Source organism: Cyprinus carpio, chromosome A24 (assembly GCF_018340385.1).
Source record: "Cyprinus carpio isolate SPL01 chromosome A24, ASM1834038v1, whole genome shotgun sequence".
Classification (NCBI taxonomy): domain Eukaryota; kingdom Metazoa; phylum Chordata; class Actinopteri; order Cypriniformes; family Cyprinidae; genus Cyprinus; species Cyprinus carpio.
Window position 1 is genome coordinate 18,161,159 of NC_056595.1, and position 23,643 is coordinate 18,184,801.

The 23,643-nt window shown below is 36.5% G+C and overlaps 1 protein-coding gene across 2 annotated transcripts in view; it reads left to right on the plus strand.

Moving 5' to 3' along the window:
* LOC109089254 (disco-interacting protein 2 homolog C-like) overlaps nt 1-23,643 on the plus strand; it is a 112,543-nt gene that overhangs the window by 54,287 nt on the left and 34,613 nt on the right. For both annotated transcript variants that reach the window (XM_042714506.1, XM_042714507.1), the window contains exons 2-9: nt 5,354-5,425; nt 8,485-8,592; nt 10,491-10,616; nt 11,597-11,806; nt 14,306-14,431; nt 20,303-20,437; nt 21,677-21,796; nt 22,132-22,329. In XM_042714506.1, the coding sequence (XP_042570440.1) occupies nt 5,354-5,425; nt 8,485-8,592; nt 10,491-10,616; nt 11,597-11,806; nt 14,306-14,431; nt 20,303-20,437; nt 21,677-21,796; nt 22,132-22,329 (1,095 nt within the window). The remainder of the gene's footprint in view (nt 1-5,353; nt 5,426-8,484; nt 8,593-10,490; nt 10,617-11,596; nt 11,807-14,305; nt 14,432-20,302; nt 20,438-21,676; nt 21,797-22,131; nt 22,330-23,643) is intronic.

Here is a 23,643-nt window from a genome sequence, read left to right on the forward strand (position 1 = left end):
ATGCTTTAAAATCCCATAACATTTGTAATTTCACAGTATTTTCACCTCCTAAATCACTAACCTTTAAAGTCACAATTCTATAATGGTCAAATTTACTCAGGCCGATGGCACCTTTAATTACATTATGTTTTTTTTTTTTTTTTTTTTTTTTTTTTTTTTTAGAATAATTGTAGCTTACATAAAATAGTGAAGCAAAACAAATATGAATAATATTTGGATCGTCCCTTATTTTTTTCCTTATTTTCTTAAACCAATAAACACTTATTTTCTACAAGAATAAACATGATAACATATTATTTAATTCATAGAAATAATTTAAGCAATGACGCCCAATTAAAACCTGATAACATATTATTAATTCGTAGAAATAATTTAAGCATTTAAAACCTTTTTTTAAAAAACTTGAACTTCAATACTATTAAACTGACTTTAAAATCTCAAGGAGTTTATAAGTTAAAAAGGGTAATTTAAAATGTCACAGTGCATGTTAAATAGCCTAAATTAACTTGTGTTAACAATATAATTAGAACTAAACAATATAATTCGATTTTTTTTTTTTAAACTTGAACATTCCTGTATAAAATGGGACAGCAACCTTTATATCAAACATTTTTCAATCGTCCACAGCTGAGCAACGCGCGAGGCAGGTTGAGCGTGAATGTGCTGCACAGTCATTTTCAGATGCAATGAAAATTAAAAAAAAAATTAAAAACCCTGGATAGCCTAGATTAGGCCCAGACTCTGTTCCTAAGTATATAATAATTATAATTACCCCCACAGTAACAAATTTTAACCGATTAATCACCTATTTTCGTTTGCTGCATGTTATTTTATTTATTTATTTATTTATTTTTTAAAACAGGCTAAAAAATAAATTAAGTTTGTGAGAGGAAAAAATATATAAGTATATATATAAGAATATATAAGTCATGTATAAGTTGCATTTTATTACATTCAGAAATAATAAACGGCTGGGCTAATAATGTTATAATGTGCCAACAGGATATTTTTAGTTCTCTTCACTTAACAACAAATCCTTTAAATTTAACAAATTTATCAGAACAGAACAATAATTACAAATATATAATTCTAATGGATAAATAAAATTGCAGTATAATAATATAGGCTTAGCTATAAAACAAACAAAAAAAAAAAAATGAATAATAATATAAAGCGAACCATAGGTTGGGCTCTCATTCGGGAGAAATCCAAACGTTTTCATATTCGTGATGTTGCCTATTTCAAGCTTAACTATTATTCATTAGGCGAAAAATACGCTTTGTAGTTCACGCGTGTTTCAGTATCGACGGGGGAAAAAATTAAAAATCATAATTAACAAAAATATGCCAAAGTGGACCGCTGCTCGCGCCGAATGGCACGGTGAACGGCTACTGTTTCCAATGAATGTGCGCGAGGCACCAGCGCGATCAAACAGCTGAAAACAGAAAATACAAAATTTTTGGTCACACAGTAAAGGCATAATTCAAAAATGCAAAGTGTTAGCAGTTTGAAAAATCAAGAATAATAACAGAATGAATCATAATTATTGCTAAATGCTGGACCGTTCTCCTTTCTATCTGCAAATGGAACCTGAAGGATTTTTTTTTAAACCAAGAATGAACCGAAATGAAAACATTTAGCTTTTTATCCGTATATATAGGCCTTATATTTAATGACTGTTTAATAACAATAGCAAGCATAAGATCCTTTGTGTAAAGGACTTCTTTTAATTTTTGATGAGTAGACTGTAGCCTAAGACTATCCTACATTTTGAAATTAACTCACTGTACATTTTTTAACGGTTTTTATGATGGTACAATGTTATATCATAATGTTATTGTTGTTTTACCTCCTCCTTTTATCTCATTTTACAGTTACATTCAGTTCGCAATCCGTCCCTTTGCGCCACCTGGTGGTAGTTTTCGCGAAGGATTTTAACACTTGACTGACTTGAAGTTAACGCCGCGGCCCTGCGGCGGCGGTACGCGCGGCGGTATACTCATTTTGGTTGTCTACCATCTGTACATTGCATAATGGCCATGATTTTGCTGGTGTATTATAAAATTATGTAGCATTAAATTATTTAGATTTTAATGCACTTAAATTTCCTTAATTTTTTTTCAGGATTCTTTGATGGGTGAAAAAAAAAGTTAAAAAGAACAACATTTATTTAAAATAGAAATCTTTTGCTACAATATACACTACCGTTCAGAAGTTTGTGGTCAGCACTTTTTTATTTTGTTGTTGAAAGAGATTAATACTTTTATTCAGCAAGGATGTGTTAAATTGATCAAAAGTGATAGTAAAGAGTCTATTTCGAATAAATGCTGTTCTTTTTAACTTTTTATTTATCAAGGATTCCTGAAAAAAAGTATCACAGGTTCCAAAAAATATTAAACTGCACAACTGTTCCCAACATTGATAATAAATCAGCATATTAGAATGATTTCTGAAGGATTAGAAATGATGATGTAATGATGATGAAAATTCAGCTTTGCCATCACAGGAATAGATTATATATAAGTATATTAAAATAGAAAAAAGTTCTTTTAAATTGTAATATTATTTCACAATATTGCTGTTGTTACTGTATTTTTGATCAAATAAATTCAGCCTTGATGAGCATAAGAGACTTTTTTTAAAAAAATATTAAAAGATCGCAAACTTATCTTACATTGTTTTCCATTTACTTCTTTTTGTGCATTTAAAACTACCTGTCTGATTTCTGCTAATGAAAACGAGGCATGTGGCTACCTCCTGTGCAGATGTTTTGATTGCTGCGCTTTTTAACTCAATTAGATAAACATTATTTAGAGCCGCAGTGTCTCTCCTGTCGATCTGCAGAGTGGTTTTCCTGTGTTGATTTTGGCCGCTTCATGTCATTTTTGCCTATGTGAGCTGATTGTTGTCTTTGGAGGTGTGTGATGTTATTCAGTTTTTTTCAGAGGAGTCCGATGTCATATAAATCTGTCAGCAGAAACATAGAAGTACATACCACTTTTTCTGCGGATCAAATTGCTTGTGGAGAACAACTAAAAGTTCCTCTAACACATCATAAGTTTATTGTAGCAGGGTGAATTATGCACCAAAGTTAATTTCTTCATATTAAGTGTTTGTTCAGATAATCAACTGTGGGCAAAAGCTCTAATAATAGTGATTGCTATAGAAAACGCCACTAATTAGTAAAATATTATCTTGATTTTGTTTGTACATCTGTTCCATTTTTTTCAGAAAATATGAGATGGCAGTGTACGCAACAAATCTGACAGCTGCTCTTTGTTTCGTACGACATGTTTTCGGTTGGCAGCTGCCAAGCACGTGAGAAATGTAGCCAACGTCACACCCCCAGCAGATTAAACAGCGGCGTGTCGCACACCTGGAGGATAACTGTCCGGTAGCCGCCCTCATTTTCACTCTCTTCACGGCGGAGTCGTCTGCACTTGTGTTTTTTCTTGATTTTAATGGTTACAGACTTAGGTAGAGGTGTCAAAATTTATGAGGGACTCGTCCCTCAGGGAAGGACAAGGAGAGAATAAGACGGCAAGAGAGAGAGTGTGTGTGTGTGTGTGTGTGTGTGCGAAGCAAAGAATAAGTAAGCGAGATAAGGACAGGCAACGCTAGGAATCTCCTGAGCAGAAACCTCCACATAAGGCAGTTTGATTGGCGGCAAGTGGGTGTGTGGAAATGAATCATCCAGTCTCTGTTTAAAAAAATCTTTTCCTTTTCGTCTTCTGCTTTTCTTCATCCTCCTCCTCGTCAAGCCTTTAGCCTCCCAGCCATTTTTATTGGGCTGTTAAAGAGGTCGTTATTGAAAAACAGCCTTCACTGTCACTTTTTCCTGTCCTTCCAAGGATCTAAACTGTAGATGTTCACTAGATCACAGCAGTGTAGCACATACAGTGTGCGGGAACATAATTATATTGGCCTCAAGAGTGAGGAGGATGAGATTAGCTTTGTTCTGAAACATACTGAACTGCCTACCTAGACCGTATTTTTAGGCATCGTCTTCTCAAGGCCGCCCCAAAAGGTAGGCAGTACGATGTTGACTTTTAAGATACCACGTTTTGGCCTTCTTATTATTCAGAGATGAGACTGAATGTATCCTTTGTTGAGAATGCAGTCCCAGAATGAAATTAGTACTTTTATTCAACAATTGTTAAATTGACCAAAGTTAATGATCAAATAAATGCTGTTCTTTTCAACTTCCATTCATCAAAAAATCCTGAAAAAAAATAATCACGGTTTCCACAAAAATATTAATAATTATTTCTGGAGCCACCAAATCAGCATATTCAAATAATTTCTGAAGGATCATGTGACACTGAAGACTGGAGTAATGATGCTGAAAATTCAGCTTTGTCATCAAAGGAAAACATTTCATTTAAAAATATATTAAAATAGATAAAGTTCCTAAATTGTAATAATATTTCACAATATGAAAATATTTCAATAAAAGTAACTCATTATAATAATTGAAATTGTCATATTTTCTGTTATGTTTGTGTGTGGTAGAGGGATGCTTTTATTTTATTAAGTACCAAAAAAATTATATAATTATAATTAAAATGGCATGTTTTACATTATGTGGGGTTTTGCTGTATATTTTAATATAATAGTTTTAGTAGTTATAGTAGTTATAGTAGTTTTGCATTGTTAGCTTAGCAACATGCTAACATCAAACTCAGTTGGAATCATTTGTTTGTTTTGCTCACGAGGAGCGCTATTTGTGTGCTTTTCAGCATTAAATGTCTGAAATAAGTTTTCATTTCATTTATTATTCTACCTTAATAGGTAGCTGCCTATGTAGGCAGTAGACAGCAAGGCAGCTCGCTAGGTTTTGTAACAGAACTTCTGTTTCATTGTAGCTCTCTCATGTAGTTATTCTTTCACTTGTTGAGTCTCCACCACTCTCTCGTTATTCACCAGATCTTTCCTTAATTTTCATACAAATGTGACGGCCCAGTCGCCTAATGCTTAGTGACAAGTCACAAAACCTTGTTACATTAATCATTTTAGGATGTGCTCTCCGTCACTCACACCGTCCGGATGGTATCCTCAGATATCTGCCCAAAAACACCGTACCTAACCATTTTCTGAAAAAACATTAAATGTTTTCTAAACCAAATATGGATGTCCTGAATGAAAGAGGAGGTGTGGTGTAAATTTAGTATTATAATCTGCTTAAGCAAAGAGGCAATTGTGATCACATATATATATATATATATATATATATATATATATATATATATATATATATATATATATATATATATATATATATATATATATATATATATATATATATATGTTTCTAATGTTTTTGCACATTTTTGACGCTCCCTTTCTCTTTCAGGTGACATTACTCAGAAAGGATATGAGAAGAAGAGGTCAAAACTGCTTGGGGCGTATCTGCCACATCCTCCAGGTAACCAACTCTCACCTCTCATTTAGGGAGTCATAGAGTGCGTTTGCACCCACAGACTTGCATTTGCACAGGTTTAAACAGCTGACTGAACCAGTTTTTCTACAGCAGATGGGTTTGCATTCCCTTCTCTCATTTAAACAGATCCTAAAAACCTGCGATGGGAATCTGTTTCCTGTGGGATAATATTCTAGGCATTAAGATCTCAACAGATGGATTTCACAGTCGCTCTATAGTACTTATACCAGCAATGACTTTTGTAGGGCATTCTAGGCTGCACACTTACATATCTACCCTTTATGCAGGCATATGGGATTTAATTGCCCATTTTATTATTTGACCGGATATCTGATTTAGAAACATTCAAAAGTGGCCCAAATAAGATATATATAAATGTTATTTTATATGCATCATATACATGAAAGAAAATTCAATATTTGCACGATAAAGGTTAACAAATTAGAGTTGGTTGACAGTCTGAATGCAGCCTTTAAGGCTGAAGCTCCAACAGCTCTATTTTGTCTTTTTACTCCTATGAAAATCTTATTTGGAAAGCAAGGCCATCCATAACCCGGTCCGGCTCCAGACTCAATCAGTCTATTTGCCCACTTTTTCTTCAGTGCTGCTTTAATATGAGCTGATAAGTGACTGTAGGCTCCAGAATTAAGAGGCTTCTCTAAGCTCTTTTTTAAGAGTTTCAAAAAAGGTTCTTAGAACTTTTTTCTCTCGTTTCACTAAACTGAAACAACCCCCTTCTTATCAATATTAGTGGGGAAAGAAATCAAATGTTCAGTGTTGCTTTTCAATAAGGAATACCACAGTTGATCACCCTGGTCACTCATTTAAGTGCACTTAAAGTAAATACTTTGCATTCAGACTATTGATAAAATGCAGAGTCACTGCTGATCAAGCGTCTCTAGCTTTAGATGGCATTAGTCTTTAAAAGCACGCTGACTTAATTGAAATGAAGGGCTCAGTAGAGTAATTGTTTGGTGCCAAAGAACTATGCTTTTTTTTCAAGATGAGGTGATTTCTTCTCTTTTACAGTTATCCCAGACAGGTATTCACAATATATTTAGACACGTTTCATAGTGTGTAAAACAAGCCTTGTTACTGATTTTTTATTTATTTTTTTTTTTATTTTATATAAGGTCACCTTTATGAAGGCAAAAGCATAAGTTCTATATCTTCAAATGTTAAGATGTTATATTTTTAGCTGTATCACCCAGCCCAACCAATAAAGTTAGTGCTGCTTTTATAGCTTGGTAAGAATTTATGTAACTTTTGAAGGTCTCTTGATTTGTGCTCAGTGTGTCTGGCTGCATTGTTGATTAGCCCGGCTTCTGTTGCCATAGCAACAAGCAGCCGCATGTTCCCAGTCTAGCTCCCGGTGAAAAAAAAAACATGACATCATGCTCAGGCACAAAGCATGTATCGTAGACTATGGTGTGAAGAGCGGCATGCGCCAGACTCAACTCGACGACTCCATTCCTGTGGGAACTGGTGTTATTTAACAGTCCCGTAAAGGCATGAACTTGCGTTTAATGATCAGTTGTTTACATACTGGAGCAAGGGAACGTGGCAAAGGGACACCTCCCTCAATGTCTGTCTGATTTTGTGTGTGTGTGTGTGTGTCTCCTAGTTTTTAAGAGGATCAGGTTACCAGCACAGAGGAGAGATTGTCTCCGTTGCTGCCTTCGACTGAATGACAGCCGTACTTAGATGTTAACCTAATCAGTATCGATCAGTGCCCTCAGTTTTTTAGTAGGAGGAAGACTGTGTGTTCATTGTACTTGAGTCAGAACAGCACCATCACATCCTCCGCTGCATGAGCTGGTGCATGATTCTGACTTAACCTGCTGTCTCACCTTCTGCCTTATTGAATGAATAAATCCACCCACTGATGTCTTCGGCTATGTCAGCACGGGGCCAAAATTGATTTCTCCGGCCTGCACGCAGAGCTCTTGGCTGGAACGCCAAACGCAACCTGGGCCGTCTCACGTGTCCTAAAATCTGCCAGGAGGAGCAGAGTGGTTCTAAGCTCTCTGCTCAGAATCCAAGACAATAAAGAACAACAGAACAGAACAGAGCTGGCTCATCACACAAGAGCCGTTGATATGAGTCATAGCCGACCAATCGCTGCTGTGTGTGCCTGGAATTAAATATTTTATCTATTCTCAATTAGGGCTGCACTGGCATAGACATTTTGGCAGATATGGATCATCTATATATGGCCCACATGGAATCTGCAGCCACAGAAACAGAGTTTTCTTCCAAATTTGTTAAGAAAAAGTTATATAGGTCTGCCAAGTTTAAATTATTTTGTATTTTTTGCAATACTTTTATTTAATTTTATTTTACACTTTCACGTGAAATCAAGCGTCAAAACATTATAATGTATAGTAGAAAGGTTAACTTTAGTATTTTGCACTTTGGTTGCCATTAAAAATTAATATACTGTTCAAATGGGATGAAATAAGATATTATCCTTCAATAACCGGATAGTTGATATGTTTGTAAATGATCTATTTTGTTTTATTTTTTGGACTGTTTTTTTTTTGTTGCTTTTTTTTGGATTGCTTTTGTTTTGTTTTGCTTGTTTGTTTAGTTTTGTTTTATTTTTTTGTTAATTTTTTTTTTTTTTTTTTTTTTATTATTTTTTTTTATTATTATTTTTTTATTATTTTTTTTTTTTTGTTTTCTTGCGCTTTGCTTGTGTTTTGTTTTAATTTGTATTTATAAAACATTAGAATTGCGCATGTTCATATATTGTCATTAAAAAACAACAAACATTTAGGTCTGAAGGGGTGAGAGATCCAAAAAAAGAGGATGACAATATGTTAGAAAGAAAAGCTGCACTGAACTTAAAATGAGAGAGTAGGTTGCCAATGAGAAATTGAAAGAAGGAAACACTGATTAAAATGAGAACAAATTAGGGTATCTCTTAGCCCATCTGTGAGGGGGAGTGTTACAGGAAGAGATCAATGAAGTGGATATGTTATAAATAAGTCCTTGGCTGAGACATGTAATTGTCTCTCTCTTGCTCTCTTTGTGTCCTTTAGGGCTGGAGGCATCCATGGCACACGAGCGCAGACCGCCCATGGCGCCCTCCGCTTCACGATACCACCGTAGACGCTCCTCTGGCACCCGTGATGAACGTTACCGATCAGGTTAGTCAGTGGCAGGACCGCAGCAGGGAGTTTATTCCTGCAGCACAATGACAGATCCCTCATGATTGTTACACTGGACTGATGGGAAATACAGCTGCCCAGAATTCCTGTACCACAATAATAGTTCTACAGCAAGTAAACAAGAGCTCAAGGGGATTCCTACGGAAATATTTATCTCCACTGTGAGTTTTCTGGGCTCATGATATCAATTTCTTTATATACCCTTAAAACAAAATCCAGGTAATTTAGCTATTGATACCATATATTACTACAAAACTGAATGTTTTATGAATTTTACAATTGTAGAGGTAATTTAGCTATTTAAAAAAAAAAAAAAAAATATATGTGTGTGTGGTATATATATATATATATATATATGTGTGTGTGTGTGTAATGGAATATATGCATGATATTTTAACAGGCTCAATGTTAAAAAAAAAAAAGTGTAGTAAATGTAAAAATGTGTATATATATAAATATATATGTGTGTGTGTATACACAAAAACATATAGCATATAAAATGTATTTAAATCATTTAAAAAAGAGTGTGTGTTTGGGTGGCAGATTATGGATTGTTTATCCCTGAATATGTCTCTGGACTCCTCCCTCTGGGCAAATACATACAAATATTGATAAATGATGTGTGTGAGAGAGAGATTTATCTTCTATGAGCTGTACAAAATTGTCTCTGTCCTGTCTCTGGATGTCCTTTAGACAGCCACACATTCAAAATAAATAGATGAAAGATTAAAAAATAGGGTTCAGTAGTCATGAGACACAGCGTTTATTGAGCTTTTCGTTACGGAGTGAGGTTTTATGATTTATGGTGGATTTGAGGCAAGTTCCCAACAATAAATTCACCCCCCCACACACACTTTTTTTTTGAGTAACGCTGAACAGCACATACCAGGCCTCAACCACTGACACACTTTAATGACAACATGGAATCAAAATGGACCGAGTTATTATTAATATTTACTTTCTTTACTTTCTTTCTATGTTCCTGCTCTTATTGTGCACATTTTCAGCCTCTGAAGCCACTTTCATCTTCTTGTGACGTCATCAAGGCCACACAATTGAGGAAAAATTGTATTTTGTTACTAATAATATCATCAGCTCCAATCAAATCCCTATGGTTCAGTCAAGCTCCGTCTTATATAAACTACTGTTCAAAAGTTTGGGAATTTTTTAATGTTGTCGAAAGAAGTGTCGTATGCTCACCAAGGTTACATTTATTTAGTCAAAAATACAGTCAAAATAATAATAATATTGTGACATGTTTTCTGTAATTTAAAATTGCAACTGAAATGTGCTGATTTAGTACTTCAGAAGCATTTCTTATCATCTATGTTGAATACAGTTGTGTGGAAAATGTTTTAATTTTATATTTTTATTCTGAAAAAGACATTTACACAGCTGTTGTGGTTTACAAGTAATCCGCATATATTATGAATAAATCAAGGCATATTCATTCTGTTTCCGTTCCCTTTAACTGCATTTGGGAAGTAATTAAATCAGAATATGAGCAAATTTGTATCGGATTATTCTTGGATGTGTAAACACAGTCAGTGTGTTGATGGAATATGTTGTTCTGTATCTCATTAGAGAGTCCAAATAACAGCTTGGAATATTAGAGGCCGTGGATACAACCTGCAGTCAGCCATATAGTCAGCCTCTCTCTCTCTCTCTCACTCACACACACACACACACACGCACACACACTGAGATGAGTCAGTATTGCAAGATCACAGAAGGGCTGGAGGTGGTGGCTTGGCTCTCGTCACACTCTCACGACCATCAGCCAGAGAGACTCATCTCATCCACGTCACTGTAAACACCAGCTTGGAGGTCATTGGCCAGTTGATACAGATTCCCTTCATTTCATTTTTCCTCCTCAGACGTCCACACAGAAGCAGTTCAGGCAGCACTAGCCAAACACAAGGAGAGGAAGATGGCCGTTCCCATGCCGTCCAAACGTCGATCTCTAGTGGTACAGACCTCTATGGATGCCTACACCCCCCCAGGTGAGCTTCACACCTGATTCTAAATCATCATTCATTTAAAGTCAACATGAAATTGAAAATAAATGGACTCTTTTTACGGTACATCCTTAAAAGGACAGTTCGCCCCTCCAAAAATCATTCAAATCATTTATTCACCCTCATGTTGTTCTAAATCTTTAAAGACTTAAAAGATTTTATTTCTTCTGCAAAACACACAAAAAAAGAAACTTGGAATAACGTGTCTGTCTCTGGAAGTCAATGGTGTTCAATGTCTTGCTCCACTCCTGAGCAACTTTCCATTTGGACTGACATCATCTAGGCTGGGTAGGCAGGAAAAATAACTATTTGGGCATTGTTTTAGGCTAATTTTGTATGAGAAGCAGCTTTTCTAAAAGGCTTCATTGTTGAACACCCACTTTTCAAGATCTAATTAAGTCATTTATTAGAAATTCTGAGTATGATTTGTGATAGGAATGCATCAGAATGAATCAAAAATTCCTAAAGTGTGTGAATTATGTATTATTCTAAGAAAAAAAAAGAAAGAATTATAAATAATTTAAAAAATTTCATTTAATAGTTATAAATAATTTTAAAAACTTAAATGTACATTAATGTATCTGTATTTCATTTAAATTGTTTTTTTTATTTTTATAAAAATGTAAATATTTTACTTTCTGAAAAACAAAACTCTGTTTCTAAAAATGTATATTAAAAAAATTATATTAATTATTACATTTATTTCTTTCTAATTTAAATGTATTCATTTGTTTATTCTTTTCGTGACCCTAACAGTTGTTTATGGATACAATTATATCCCACTCAGCCCACATTTGTTTTCTTGTGGAATTTTCTAGTTTATTCTGAAATCCGTCCAATGGGTTGCAAATCCCTTTTCATGTTGACTTTAATCGCACTTGTCCACCTTCTGGGCTGAGTGTTGAGTGGGTCTGAGTGACTCTCACTAGGCCTCTCCCCCCTTTCCTCTCTGCCCCCCCTGACAGACACCTCGTCCGGCTCGGAGGAGGAGGGCGGCCAGGGCGAGGGTACCCCCACCTCCAGCCAGGGCAGCGTCAGCATGGAGCACTGGATCAGCCGGGCCATCCACCAGGGTTCCACCACCTCCTCCTCCTCATCTTCGACACAGAGTGGGGGCAGCGGAGCCGCCGGGCGCCTGGCTGACGTCCTGGCTCAAACACATGTTGGCAAATCAGGTAACAGCCCCTCACCAAGCTCCGCCTCCACATATATCCCTCAGCCAGTCACTCTCCCACTTCCTGCCATGCTTCTAAACCCCGCCTTCCTTGCTTGTGTGTGCTGTCCGAACCTTCTTTTGCTCCTTATCGTATATCTGTGCTGTAGCTGAACCATGCTAGCCATCATTAACACGATTCTCCACTGATCTCCTCTGAAATTGTGTCAGTTGAGCCTATTAACTGTAAAATCAGTAAATAATCAGTAATGTTTGTTCGTAGACTATGGTAGATGAACAGCTCAATAATAAGGATGGTCCAATGCCAGTTTTTATGGGCAGATGACGAAACAATCATTTTGATGTCATTGTGTGTTACCAAATATATGCCTAAATTGTCATATCATAAATCACATTAAGCGTTTGTTTTCCAGCAAAAGTGTGTTGAATTTATAGCTTTCATGGAGATATAATTTGTATCGCCATGATATTATAAAAATATAAATAATTGTAAATATATTTTTTTATTTTATATAATTACAAAAATTACATTTAAAAAACATTTAACATTTATTTTTATGTATTTTTATGTATTTTTATTTTTTATTCACATTTAATAATGTGAATGTAAACGGAGAACACAGCAGGAAGAGGAAGAGTTTTACTGCCACTTTCCCCTCCTCCACTCGGAGGCCAGAGAAAGAAAGACATCTCATTTTCAAAAACCTCACAAACTCTTTGTATCCAGAGGCCTTAAAGTTGTAGACTGTGGCTAAGTGATGAACTCGGGTGTTTTAATAGAGCTATGATGTTACATAGGAGTGCCCTGTGGAGCAGTTTAATGTCTGAAGAAAGGAATTCATCTCTCTCACACTGTCCTGTTACCTCTCTCCCTTCATATTCCTTTTTATTTCCCCTCGCGATTTGGTTCTACCTCAGTTTCCCTTTCCTGTATTAACTGTGTTCCGAATCACTCTATCCTCTTTTCCTTCCAACATTTTGTTTCTTCTTAAGGGCATTTTACACGGTGCACTATAGGTGCAAAGTTTTACGATTTTACCAGCACTATTCCATATACAAAAGCTGGCATACGTTCGCTGCTACTGCTTTAGCTCAATGCTAGTAAGTGAAAACATCTCAGAATGATGTGGTTACTGTAAATTATATTCATTGTTGCTCATATGTTATAGATAATTAAACTATACTGCTAAAAAAAACTACTTTTTTTTTTAAGGCCGTTTACATCAAAACTGATAACTATAATGATAACTATATTAGCATTCTCACTAATGGACAGTAACATTCTGTTTATTATAAGCGCATATTGAATCTCGTCTCCCACTTTAAATGCTTGAGCTCTTTAAAGTCAGATGGATTCTTATTGGCTGTCAATCTGTTCATCTGCTAAAAAAAAAAATCTTTCTGAAAGTGATTCCAGCCATCTTGTTCTTCTGGGTTGTTATCGTTATAGTTGTGATGTGGAATGCCCTGTTCTCATAGAATGATTATCAAATCTTCAGAGTTATAGTTATCATTACAGTTATCATTTTTGGTGTGAACGGGCCTTTAATCTGATCTGGCTGGTCTGCCAGACTGGCCAAGCCGGTTTTAGCTGGTTTAGCTAGTCTCACCAGCTGAAAAGTGCCTAAAACCCATCTAAAAAGACCAGCTGTGGACCACCAACAACTGTTTTTGTTCATCAGGAAACAAAATAACAATTGTTTCTCTGTAAAGAAGCTAACCTTGAATAGAAATAAACGTGATTGGTGGGCAGACATGTGCTGTGTCTGAAATCACACATTCTTTTACTCATTCACGTTGTGTGGGCAGCAGGGAGCGATTTCGGCACATCAACTCGGAAAGTGACTAAAAACATAAACTAATTGAAGTTTGATTGGTTCTAAAATAGTGACACATAAAATCTTCTGACTGGTCAATGACACATAAAAGCTTTCAGTGCCACTTCCGTTCTGCCACCTTGGAAACAAACTTGGAACTCGTGGTTACCGTGTAAAAGATCCTTCTCATTCTCTCCCTCACTTCCTTTTTGTCCTCCCACATGATAATCTTGTGGCACCATCTAAAAGCAGACAACCAACCTCGAGAGAGTTGGTCGTGTTTGGAGCTCTCAGAACATTGTTAGTGCATATTTAGTAACACAGCAAGGATGGTTAATGTATTTTTGGGACCTTTTAAAACACATTGGACCAAGAACAAGTTCTGCAAGTGCTTTCCAGGTTGCTGCTTTTGTCCCATTTTCCCGTATTTGTCTCGTACAGTAGAGAGAAACATGGCAGTGTGGGTGCTCCTTTAGGAATGCTCAATCATTCCCACCTCCTCCGTTCCCCCCTTCCCCTTCCATGCAAGATATCCAGAGTCCTCGGGACTCTGTTGGGAACATGGCAGGGTCCATGCTCAGCTCATCAGCCCCCGTCCCTCCTGCCCATCCATGCCTGTGGTCATTGAGGAAGTGGACAGCTCTAAGGTTCTGGTTCTCCCCCTTCCTCCCTTCCCTATCCAGGGCCGATCGCTCACCTCTCGTTGAAGAGGAAAACTATGCTCGGCATAGCAGAGAACGGAAACTCGCTGCGGCGCTCCTGTGAGTTCGGATCAGATCTTCTCTGGCCACCACCCTTGGAGTCGGAGGGTCAGTATACGCCCCCCAATGCACACACACTTCCCCCAATCATCCGATCATCTAGAACATCTCTGTGTCCTCCGTGTAGTTCTCTCTGGAGTCTTGGGGACAATGGGCCCTCGGTGTGTTTGTGTTTGGAGTTGTGTGCTGTGAATTTTATGACCTGATGTGTCTGAACGTCAGTTATGCTGTGTATGTACGAATAAGTGAGCCCAACTTTCTGACAACAGTTATGAGACACTGTTTGTGCTGTCGTATTCGAGATTTGGTCTATCTGTGAGTAGTGACTGTGTACCTTGTGTTTTTTCTAAATATGTATGTTTTTTTTTATTCAATTATAAAGTGTCAAATGCTGTTTTCAGGCTTTCAGTCTGCTTTTAGATGTCCATTCGTTGTCTCTTTGTGCTTATCGTTATTGTTCATCCCTGACCTTGTGTTTTTTGTAAGAATAGTTCACTAAAAAATTTAGATTCTGTCATTATTTACTCTTCATGTCTTTATGAACCAGTTTGACTTACTTTCTTCCATTTAGTTGCAAAATGAGTAATTTTAGTGATTGTTTTTGCTGTTTTTATTGAATGTGTTTGGTGTGAAGGGACGCCATACAATCATCATGAAAGGAGTCAATTCAAATCATACACAATATTCCAAGACTTCTGAAGCCATTTGATTTGTGTGACAAACAGACTGATATTAAGTTGTTTTTCCAGTAAAAACCATACTTGTGGGCATCGTTCACTTTTATTGTATAGAAAAGAGCAGCTTAGACATTCTGCAAAATGTTATATGCTATGAGTGTTATACAGATTTGGAACAACATACCGGTGAGTAAATAATGGCAGAATAGTTTTTTGTGTGCACTATTGCTTTAACTGTTAGTGTGTTGTCACTATCTATGTATTTATCTGTTAAATTTGCATGATTATTTGTTTAACTGTTGTGAATTGCATTGACATTTTAAATGTTTACTGTTTTATCAGTGTATATTTCAGGAACACAGGCAAATATTGACTACTAATATAAAAGTCACGTCATGTCACGTCACTTAAAAGGTTTGGGGTCAATTTTAATTTTTTTAAGAAAGTACTACTTAAAAAAAAGAAGCATGCATTAAATTAATTAAAAGTGACAGTAAATATATTTGATGTTACAAAAGATTTCTATTTAAAAAAAAAAAAAAAGAAAAAAGAAATAGAAACATTTTATTCATCAAAGAATCCTGGAAAAATGTATGACGGGCTCCACAAAAATATTAAGCAGCAGAACCGTTTTCAACATTGCTAATAATAAGATTTGATCAGCATATTAGAATGATTTCTGAAGGATCATGTGACACTGAAGACTGGAGTAATGATGCTGAAAATTCAGCTTTGCCATCACACAAATAAACTACATTTTAAAATATATTGAAATAGAAATATATTTATTTTAATTGCAAAAAATATTTCAGCATGTTACTGTTCTTTACTCTATTTTTGCTCAAATAAATTCTGCCTTGGTGAGCATAAGAGAATTCTCTCAAAAACAAAGCTTTTGAATGGTTGTGTATATTGATATTTTGATAAATTGCTCATATAATTCTCATATGCTATTTATAGGCTATGTTTTTAAAAAGTAATTGAATCAAAACTGTTTCAATTTTATGTTAATAATAACTGAAAATTGACTAATATTTCTCATCCATCCCTCCAGACTAGAAGGGTTGTGTTTGTCTGGGGTTTTCTTGTCTCAGTGACGCAGATTTGCCAGCAGGTTCCCTCACGTGACACAAGACGTCATTTTATTTGTCCTCCTACAAGCACCTCTGGGCTTTGAGGAAACTCCTTTTCCAGCACATTAGTGTCCGTGTCACTGAAGAGCAGGGGGGTGGGGTGAAGAGAGAGAGAGTGAAAGAGGGAGAGAGTTTGGATGTGGGTTATTTTCAGTCTGTTACGTAAGGGCTCTAGCTGCTGCTGGCTGTTTTCTCGTACACTCATCACTGATGATAGAGGCAGGAGACGAGGCAAGGAGGCCAGTGATGAAGCAGGAGATGAGGTGGAATACAAGGCAGGAAGGTCGAGTATGAGGCAGGGAGGGAGACAGGAGATAAGGCCTGGAGATCGGTTTCCCATTTTCGAGTCACAAAGCTTTCATGGCAACTTGATTTAATTCTGATTTGGTTTGATTTGGATTCATTTGGTTAAATTTTAATGTTTTTTACATATTTTTACAGGTTTCAGACCAGTAACTTGTCTTTTTGAACTATTCTTTAAAAGAAATGGCACAGAAGAGTTATTTGTTTCAGGAATCGGGCTCAGCGTCATGCTGTATGTTATTGATTCAAGAGTCAATTGTTCATGAATCAAACTGCACCGGTCACACTATATGTTTTGATTCACTAAAAAAGCAAGAGCTCATGAGAGTCATTTGTTTAAGAATAGGACTGCACTGGTAATGTTTTATGTTTTATTGTTCACTAAAAAAGCTGCACTGGTAGTCATGTCAGTCCTTCAAGAGATGAGTGAGAGTAGAAATAGTGCTGATGGTGGGTGGAAGCCAGGTCCAGGGGTCGTGCCCTTCCTTAGTCATGTTCTCTATCACAGTCTCCTTATGTGCTTGGCACGATCCTTTAAACAGGAGTCATCTCTCTCACTCACGTTTACTCTGTCGCCACTAGTGACAGCTTGAATTATCTCTCCCAGATACAGTGGATATAGAAAAGAATCAATCCCCTTTAAAATAATCACATTTTGTTGTTTTGCAACATGAAATTAAGATGGACACATTTTTTTGTTTTATCCAGTTGTATTTGCTCAGTACAACTTATAACATCCAAGTGAAAGATATAACACCAACATGTCAGGAAAAAAAAAACAGAATAACTGAGTTGGAAAAAGGATCACCTCCTTGTGTCATTATTTTGTTGAACCACCTTTTGCTTTAAATGCAGCCTTTAGTCTGTTTGGATATGTCTCTGCTAACTTTGCACATCTAGACTTTGCAATGTTTGTCCACTCTTGCAGAACTGCTCAAGTTCAGTTAAATTTGATGGGGACTGTTTGTGGACTGCAGTCTTTAAGTCATTCCACAGATTTTCAATGGGCTTTAAGTCTGGGCTCTGAGTGGGCCATGCAAGGACATTTACCTTTTTCACCTTCAACCACTGTGTGCTCAGTTTTGCTGTGTGCTTTGGGTCATTGTCATGTTGGAATGTAAACATTCTTGGAGATGGAGGTGGAGATCCTTTTTCTAACTCTATGATTCCGTTTTTTTTTATATATATATTTTTTTCTGATATGTTGATGTTATATCTTTCACTTGGATATTATAAGTTCCACTGAGTAAATACAGCTGGATAAAACAAAAACTGTGTCCATCTTCATTTCAGGCTGCAAAGCAACAAAATGTGATTATTTTAAAAGAGGGTGATTCTTTTCTATACCCACTGTGTATGACAAATTCTTCAATTTATATTTATACATGATAATACTATAGGGTATTATTATTACCTATATTTATTTATGAAGTCAGAAACAAACTGATTTATGGTGAAAAATGGAGCTATAAATTAACTGTTTCTCTACTGAAATGAATTGAAATACACCACTCTATCTAGTTATGATATTAATGTATCAGTCAGATAGAAACTCAGGGTCTGCGTAAAACTTTATTACATTGAAAACCATCTATGCCGAACTAAAGCTAAGCTAAAAGCCTTGGACTGTGTTGTCCTTGATCACAGTGGATATTACTGTTAAGGCCATTTTGGGTGTTTTATGGTGAAGGAATAATAGCGTTGCCTCATTGGCATTCTCCTCATTCTCTGTGTCGAAATTGCACGGACAGTTATTTCTCTCTGAATGGCTCGATTGGAGTACTGGATATTATGGAAGGAAACTTGTGACACTTTATGAGCTTTTAGTGAAAGGCTCACTCACTGACTTCTGCTGGTTGAAATCATACAAAAAAGGTAATTGACATTTATTTACAAACTGTAGGATTATCATATTGGTTATATGTGTTGGCCAAGGGCACTGAATGTGAAAGAGACATTTCAGAAGCGAGCTGAGAGGAATGAGAAAGAGGCCACAGACAGCTGAGAATTTATGATCAGAAGAGGATGGTGAACGGCGAGAGAGAAGCCCAGCGGACTCACCGACTGGAAGTAAAAGGGAGTGTAATTAAAGGTGACATATCATGAAAATTTCCAGGTTTTACGTGCTATAATCAGGTCCCCGGTGCATCTACCAACCAAGGAAAGGTGAAAGAGATTAACCCAGTAACTTTGTTTTGGTAAGCCTTTTTCTGCAAGCATCTGAAAAAATGAGCGCGTCTGATTTCGCTCCCCTAGTGATGTTGCAAAGGGATCTCATTATAATATTACCTCCCCTTAATCTGTAAGTTTCCACCCAAGGCGTCATCATTTGATTCCGCAAGCGACAACGGTGTACCAATTCTAATGCCATGGTGAAAGTTTGTGCAAAACATACTAAATGTTCTGTCTTTTGCTGCACAGACGAGCACAGAACACTATTTAGAGTCCCAGCCTCAGAGGAGACAACAGAGCAGTGGATTTATTGATTTACTGTATATTGCTGCTGTCACACAGATCTAAAATAAACATGCAGTTTATTTCCCAGCTGTTTCACCTTCACAGACATAACCAACTGTTTTTGTAACTTGTGTGTTTATAACGTAAACTCATGTATGAAGGAGAACTTAGTTTAATACTCACATGCTGTGACAGCCGTTTTCGGTCCGTGTGCTTCGGATATGTGCACTCAGAAAAAGTTTAAACTAATATGGTAATAAAACGCATGATTTCAGCACAATTAACATGTTAATCCGAACCAAAACAGATGTTTTTAGTAGGTACGAGCTGTAATGGTGCAGCTCTATTCAGGAAAAGGGGGCGGGAAGCAGCAGCTCATTTGCATTTCAAGAGACAGGCATGAAAAACCGTGTGTTTCTGCTTCCACTCAAAATAGGCATTTTCACAATGATATAATAAATGATCTGTGGGGTATTTTGAGCTGAAACTTCACAGACACATTCTGGAGACACCAGAGACTTATATTACATGTTGTTTAAGGAAAGGATGAAAAAGCTCTCCTCTGTGTCTCTTGTGTTCCATCTGTCTCTTTCTCAGAGACATGTGCATGTTTTCTTCAAAATCACTTTCTGTCTGCCTCCCACCCTCTTGCTTTTAATCGTAAACAAGTTTGTCTGGTGCTCTGTATCAAAGCCAGGTAGGACTGAAATCCTGCTAGAAAGTCTGGTTCAAACATTATCCAAGCTGGTCATTAGTAGGGTATATTGTAGGTTGTTCAAGTTGGTCATTGGCTGGTCAATGGCCAACTCGAATTGGCTGGTTATTTGCTGTTTAATATAGATTGGTCAGCCTGCAACTAAATGCAACAAACCAGTTACCCTTTAGGTTTATAGATGGTTCAGGTTGGTCAAGTTGGTTATGCTCCGTCTAATATAGATTGATCAGCCAGTGACCAACCTGAAATAGCTATACATTTTTGTAACAAGATAGCTGGTTTAAAGCTGGTCCAAGTTGGTCATTAGCTGTAACAAACCAGTTACCAGTTGGTTTATAGGTGGTTCAGTTTGGTCATTGGTTGGTCAAGTTGGTTATGCTCTCAACTTGGACCAGATGTAAATTTTTGGATCATGATAGCTGGTTTGAAGCTGGTCCAAGTTGGTCATCAGCTGCAACAATCAACTTTCTAACTGGTTTATTGCTGGTTCAAGTTGGTAATTTTTTGGTTAGTATATATTACACAGTGAATAACCCATTTGGACCAGTTATACACCCGTTTTCCATACTCCAAACAGCTTAAGCTGGAGTTTCTCATTCTGCATTGTGATTCCTCCTCATCTTCCCAAATTCAGAAAATCACTCAGCCCCTCCAGACGTCACCACCTACACCTCCGAACATCCCGTTCAGGTGGAGAGGCCACAGGTGTCCACCGTACCCCGGACCACACCCAAATATGGCAACGCCAAACTCATGGAGACCGGAGATGGTGAGTGCATGAGAATGTGTGTGTGAAAGAAAACAAATGATGTTTTAGAGACATTAATGACAATTTCATTTCAAAAATTACAATGAGCTTTGAAAGATTTACATTAACCATTTTCCTCAATCATTTTGACAGCCCATCTAGCATTTCTCTTCCACCCTAACTTTATTTATTTTGGCAGATGGTTTTATACAGAACAACTTGCATATAGTCCTCCTGCAGGAGCTTGGGGTTAGGGACACAGTGGTAGTAGCTGGTGTAAATGCTGCAAGAGTATTGGTCATTGTTAGTTCATGATACGTAATCCATTACAGTATGTACTCCTAAAATTTTGTGTTGTTATAATGTTCAGAATATTTTAATATGTTAACTAAAACTAAAACTTCCAAACTGTAAATTGTTTTCTGTCATTGAGGTATTATATTAATATAATAATAATAATAATAATGGAATAAAATAAAATATAAATATTAAATGAAACACTTAAAAAAACTAGAAAAACTACAATTTGGCAGCTAACTGAAATAAATAAGTTTAAGTGCTAAAATGACTAAAACTAAAACTGAAAATAATAATAATAAATTAAAGCTGAAAAGAAATATTTAAGGAAAAAGGTAAAAACTAATCGAAATTTTAAAAGCATACAACAAAATTATTAAAAACTAAAATTAAATAAAAAAACTGAAATATAAAAATAGACACTAATTCAATAATTCTATAATAGTATGTAAATAATACAAAAGCAACACTAGTTATTTAATCCATGTATGTTATCAAATTAATATATGGTGTTGTAATGGTTGATGTAGTTGTAAATTGAATTTAAATTTAAGCCCTGGAGATGATAGACAGTCTGTGAAATCTGCTCTGATGGATCCTCTGTTATGAAGCTGTGATTGAGGACATTGAGGACTCTTGGGGACGCCTCTGAAGGCCGCATTTGACTGTGTCTGTCAGAGTCATTAATCAATAATGTTTGTAAAATTGATTTGTTTAGGGTAAGATGAAAATTGAGGTGTTGCATACAGAAGAAAACACAACAGCGGGGAGTTGAACATCTTCATTGTGCACATTCAGCCATCCATCTAATCTGTTTATGGCCAGTCCTTTAAACCCAGACAGCCTTGTGTGTGTGTATTTATAGGCTTGTTCAGGAAATTTTATTCATGTTTGAATGATAATATTTGTTTTTTCCTTGTTTGTGTGTGTTGTTGTGCATTAACATGTGTGTGTCTTCCTTAGGAGTCCCAGTTAGCAGTCGTGTTTCCGCTAAAATCCAGCAACTTGTAAACACGTTAAAGCAGCCCAGGCGACCTCCACTTCGAGAGTTTTTTGTTGATGATTTTGAAGAGCTCCTAGAAGGTGAGTGTTTGTCTCAGCATGACTTTTTTGGAGCTTTTCAGAGTTATTCTTATAAACAAACACATACAGACATACACAATACCTGATTTGCAAACAAACCATTCTTTTGAATCGGTTCTTTTGAATGATTTGGTTGAATCGATCAGTCAATTGAATCAACTAAGTGGTCAGCATTGAATTGAATCAGAATTTAATTAAATATGTCTTAACCACAAAAACAGCAGTGATGAGTGATGATTCAAATGAACCAGTGATTCAAAAATTAATCAAAAACAGCTATACGGATGATTTTTTTTGCCCTGTAAATGACCATGTTTTGCCTCTTCTGTCTTCAGTCCAGCAGCCCGACCCCAACCAGCCACGGCCAGAGGGCGCTCAGATGGTCGCCATTCGAGGGGAACCACTGGGAGTGGTCACTAATTGGCCACCATCTTTAGAAGCTGCACTGCAACGCTGGGGGACCATCTCACCCAAAGCACCCTGCCTGACCACCATGGACACCAATGGCAAACCCCTCTATGTCCTTACTTACGGTAAAATAACCATATTTAACTACAGCCAAACATATAATGACCAACATCCACATGCAACCATACAGGAACAGAATAATATATTTTCTCCCTCATACGTCAAACTATTAATAAAAATATTAATACACACCACGTAGTCTGATATAGTGACCCCGCCCCCCCCAAAAAAAATTTGGACACGTAAAGGGATACTCCACCCCAAAATGAAAATGTTGTCATTAATCACTTACCCCCATGTGGTTCCAAGCCCGTAAAAGCTTCGTTTGTCTTCGGAACACAATTTAAGATATTTTGGATGAAAACAGGGAGACTTGTGACTGTCCCATAGACATAAAATACACTGTGTATTTTACTTGGCAGTCTATGGGACAGTCACAAGCCTCCCTGTTTTCATCCAAAATATCTTAAATCGTGGATCCAGAAAAGTAAGGTCAAGGTCCAGAAATGTATGAAAAGCATTGTCAGAATAGTCCATCTGCCATCAGTGGTTCAACAATAATGTTATGAAGCGACGACAATACTTTTTGTACTTGAATAAAACAAAAATAACAACTTTATTCAGCAATTTGTCTCCTCTGTGTGACTCCACATCAGTGTTGTGCCATTTTGGCGAATAATTTAGGCAGCGTACGCTCTTCTGTGTCAGCCATGCCACAAGGATAAGTTTTCTACGTATATTTACGATTTGATTTGAAAGAAAACAGCTCATCCTGTGTGGCGGCTGACACAGAAGAGTGTATGCTGCCTGCGTACAGCTCAGATTCACCAAAATGGCGCTACGCTGATTTGGAGTGACACAGAGGAGACAAATTGTTGATGGCAGGTGGACTATTCTGATGATACTTTTCATACTTTTCTGGACCTTGACATTATTTATTTGGCAGTCTATGGGACAGTCACAAGCCTCCCAGTTTTCATTAAAAATATCTTAAATTGTGTTCCGAAGACGAACAAAGCTTTACGGTTTTGGAACAACATGGGGGTACGTGATTAATAACAAAATTTTCATTTTGGGGTGGAGTATCATGCTTAATTTATGAATGTCTTATTTTTAGCATTTTATTATTATATTACTATATTTTATTTTGTTTTATTATTATATTGTAGATATGTATAATTTATTTATTTTCAAACCAAGTAGCATGTGTTTGTTTAAAATAAACTTCACAAGTCAAAAATTTCACAAAAGGACAGTAATCCAGTTTCAAATAATATAAAATATTGTTTGAAGGGGTCATATGATGTTGCTAACAAGAACATTATATTGTGTATTTGGTGTAATGTTTAGTGTTTATGCGGTTTAAGGTTAAAAAAACA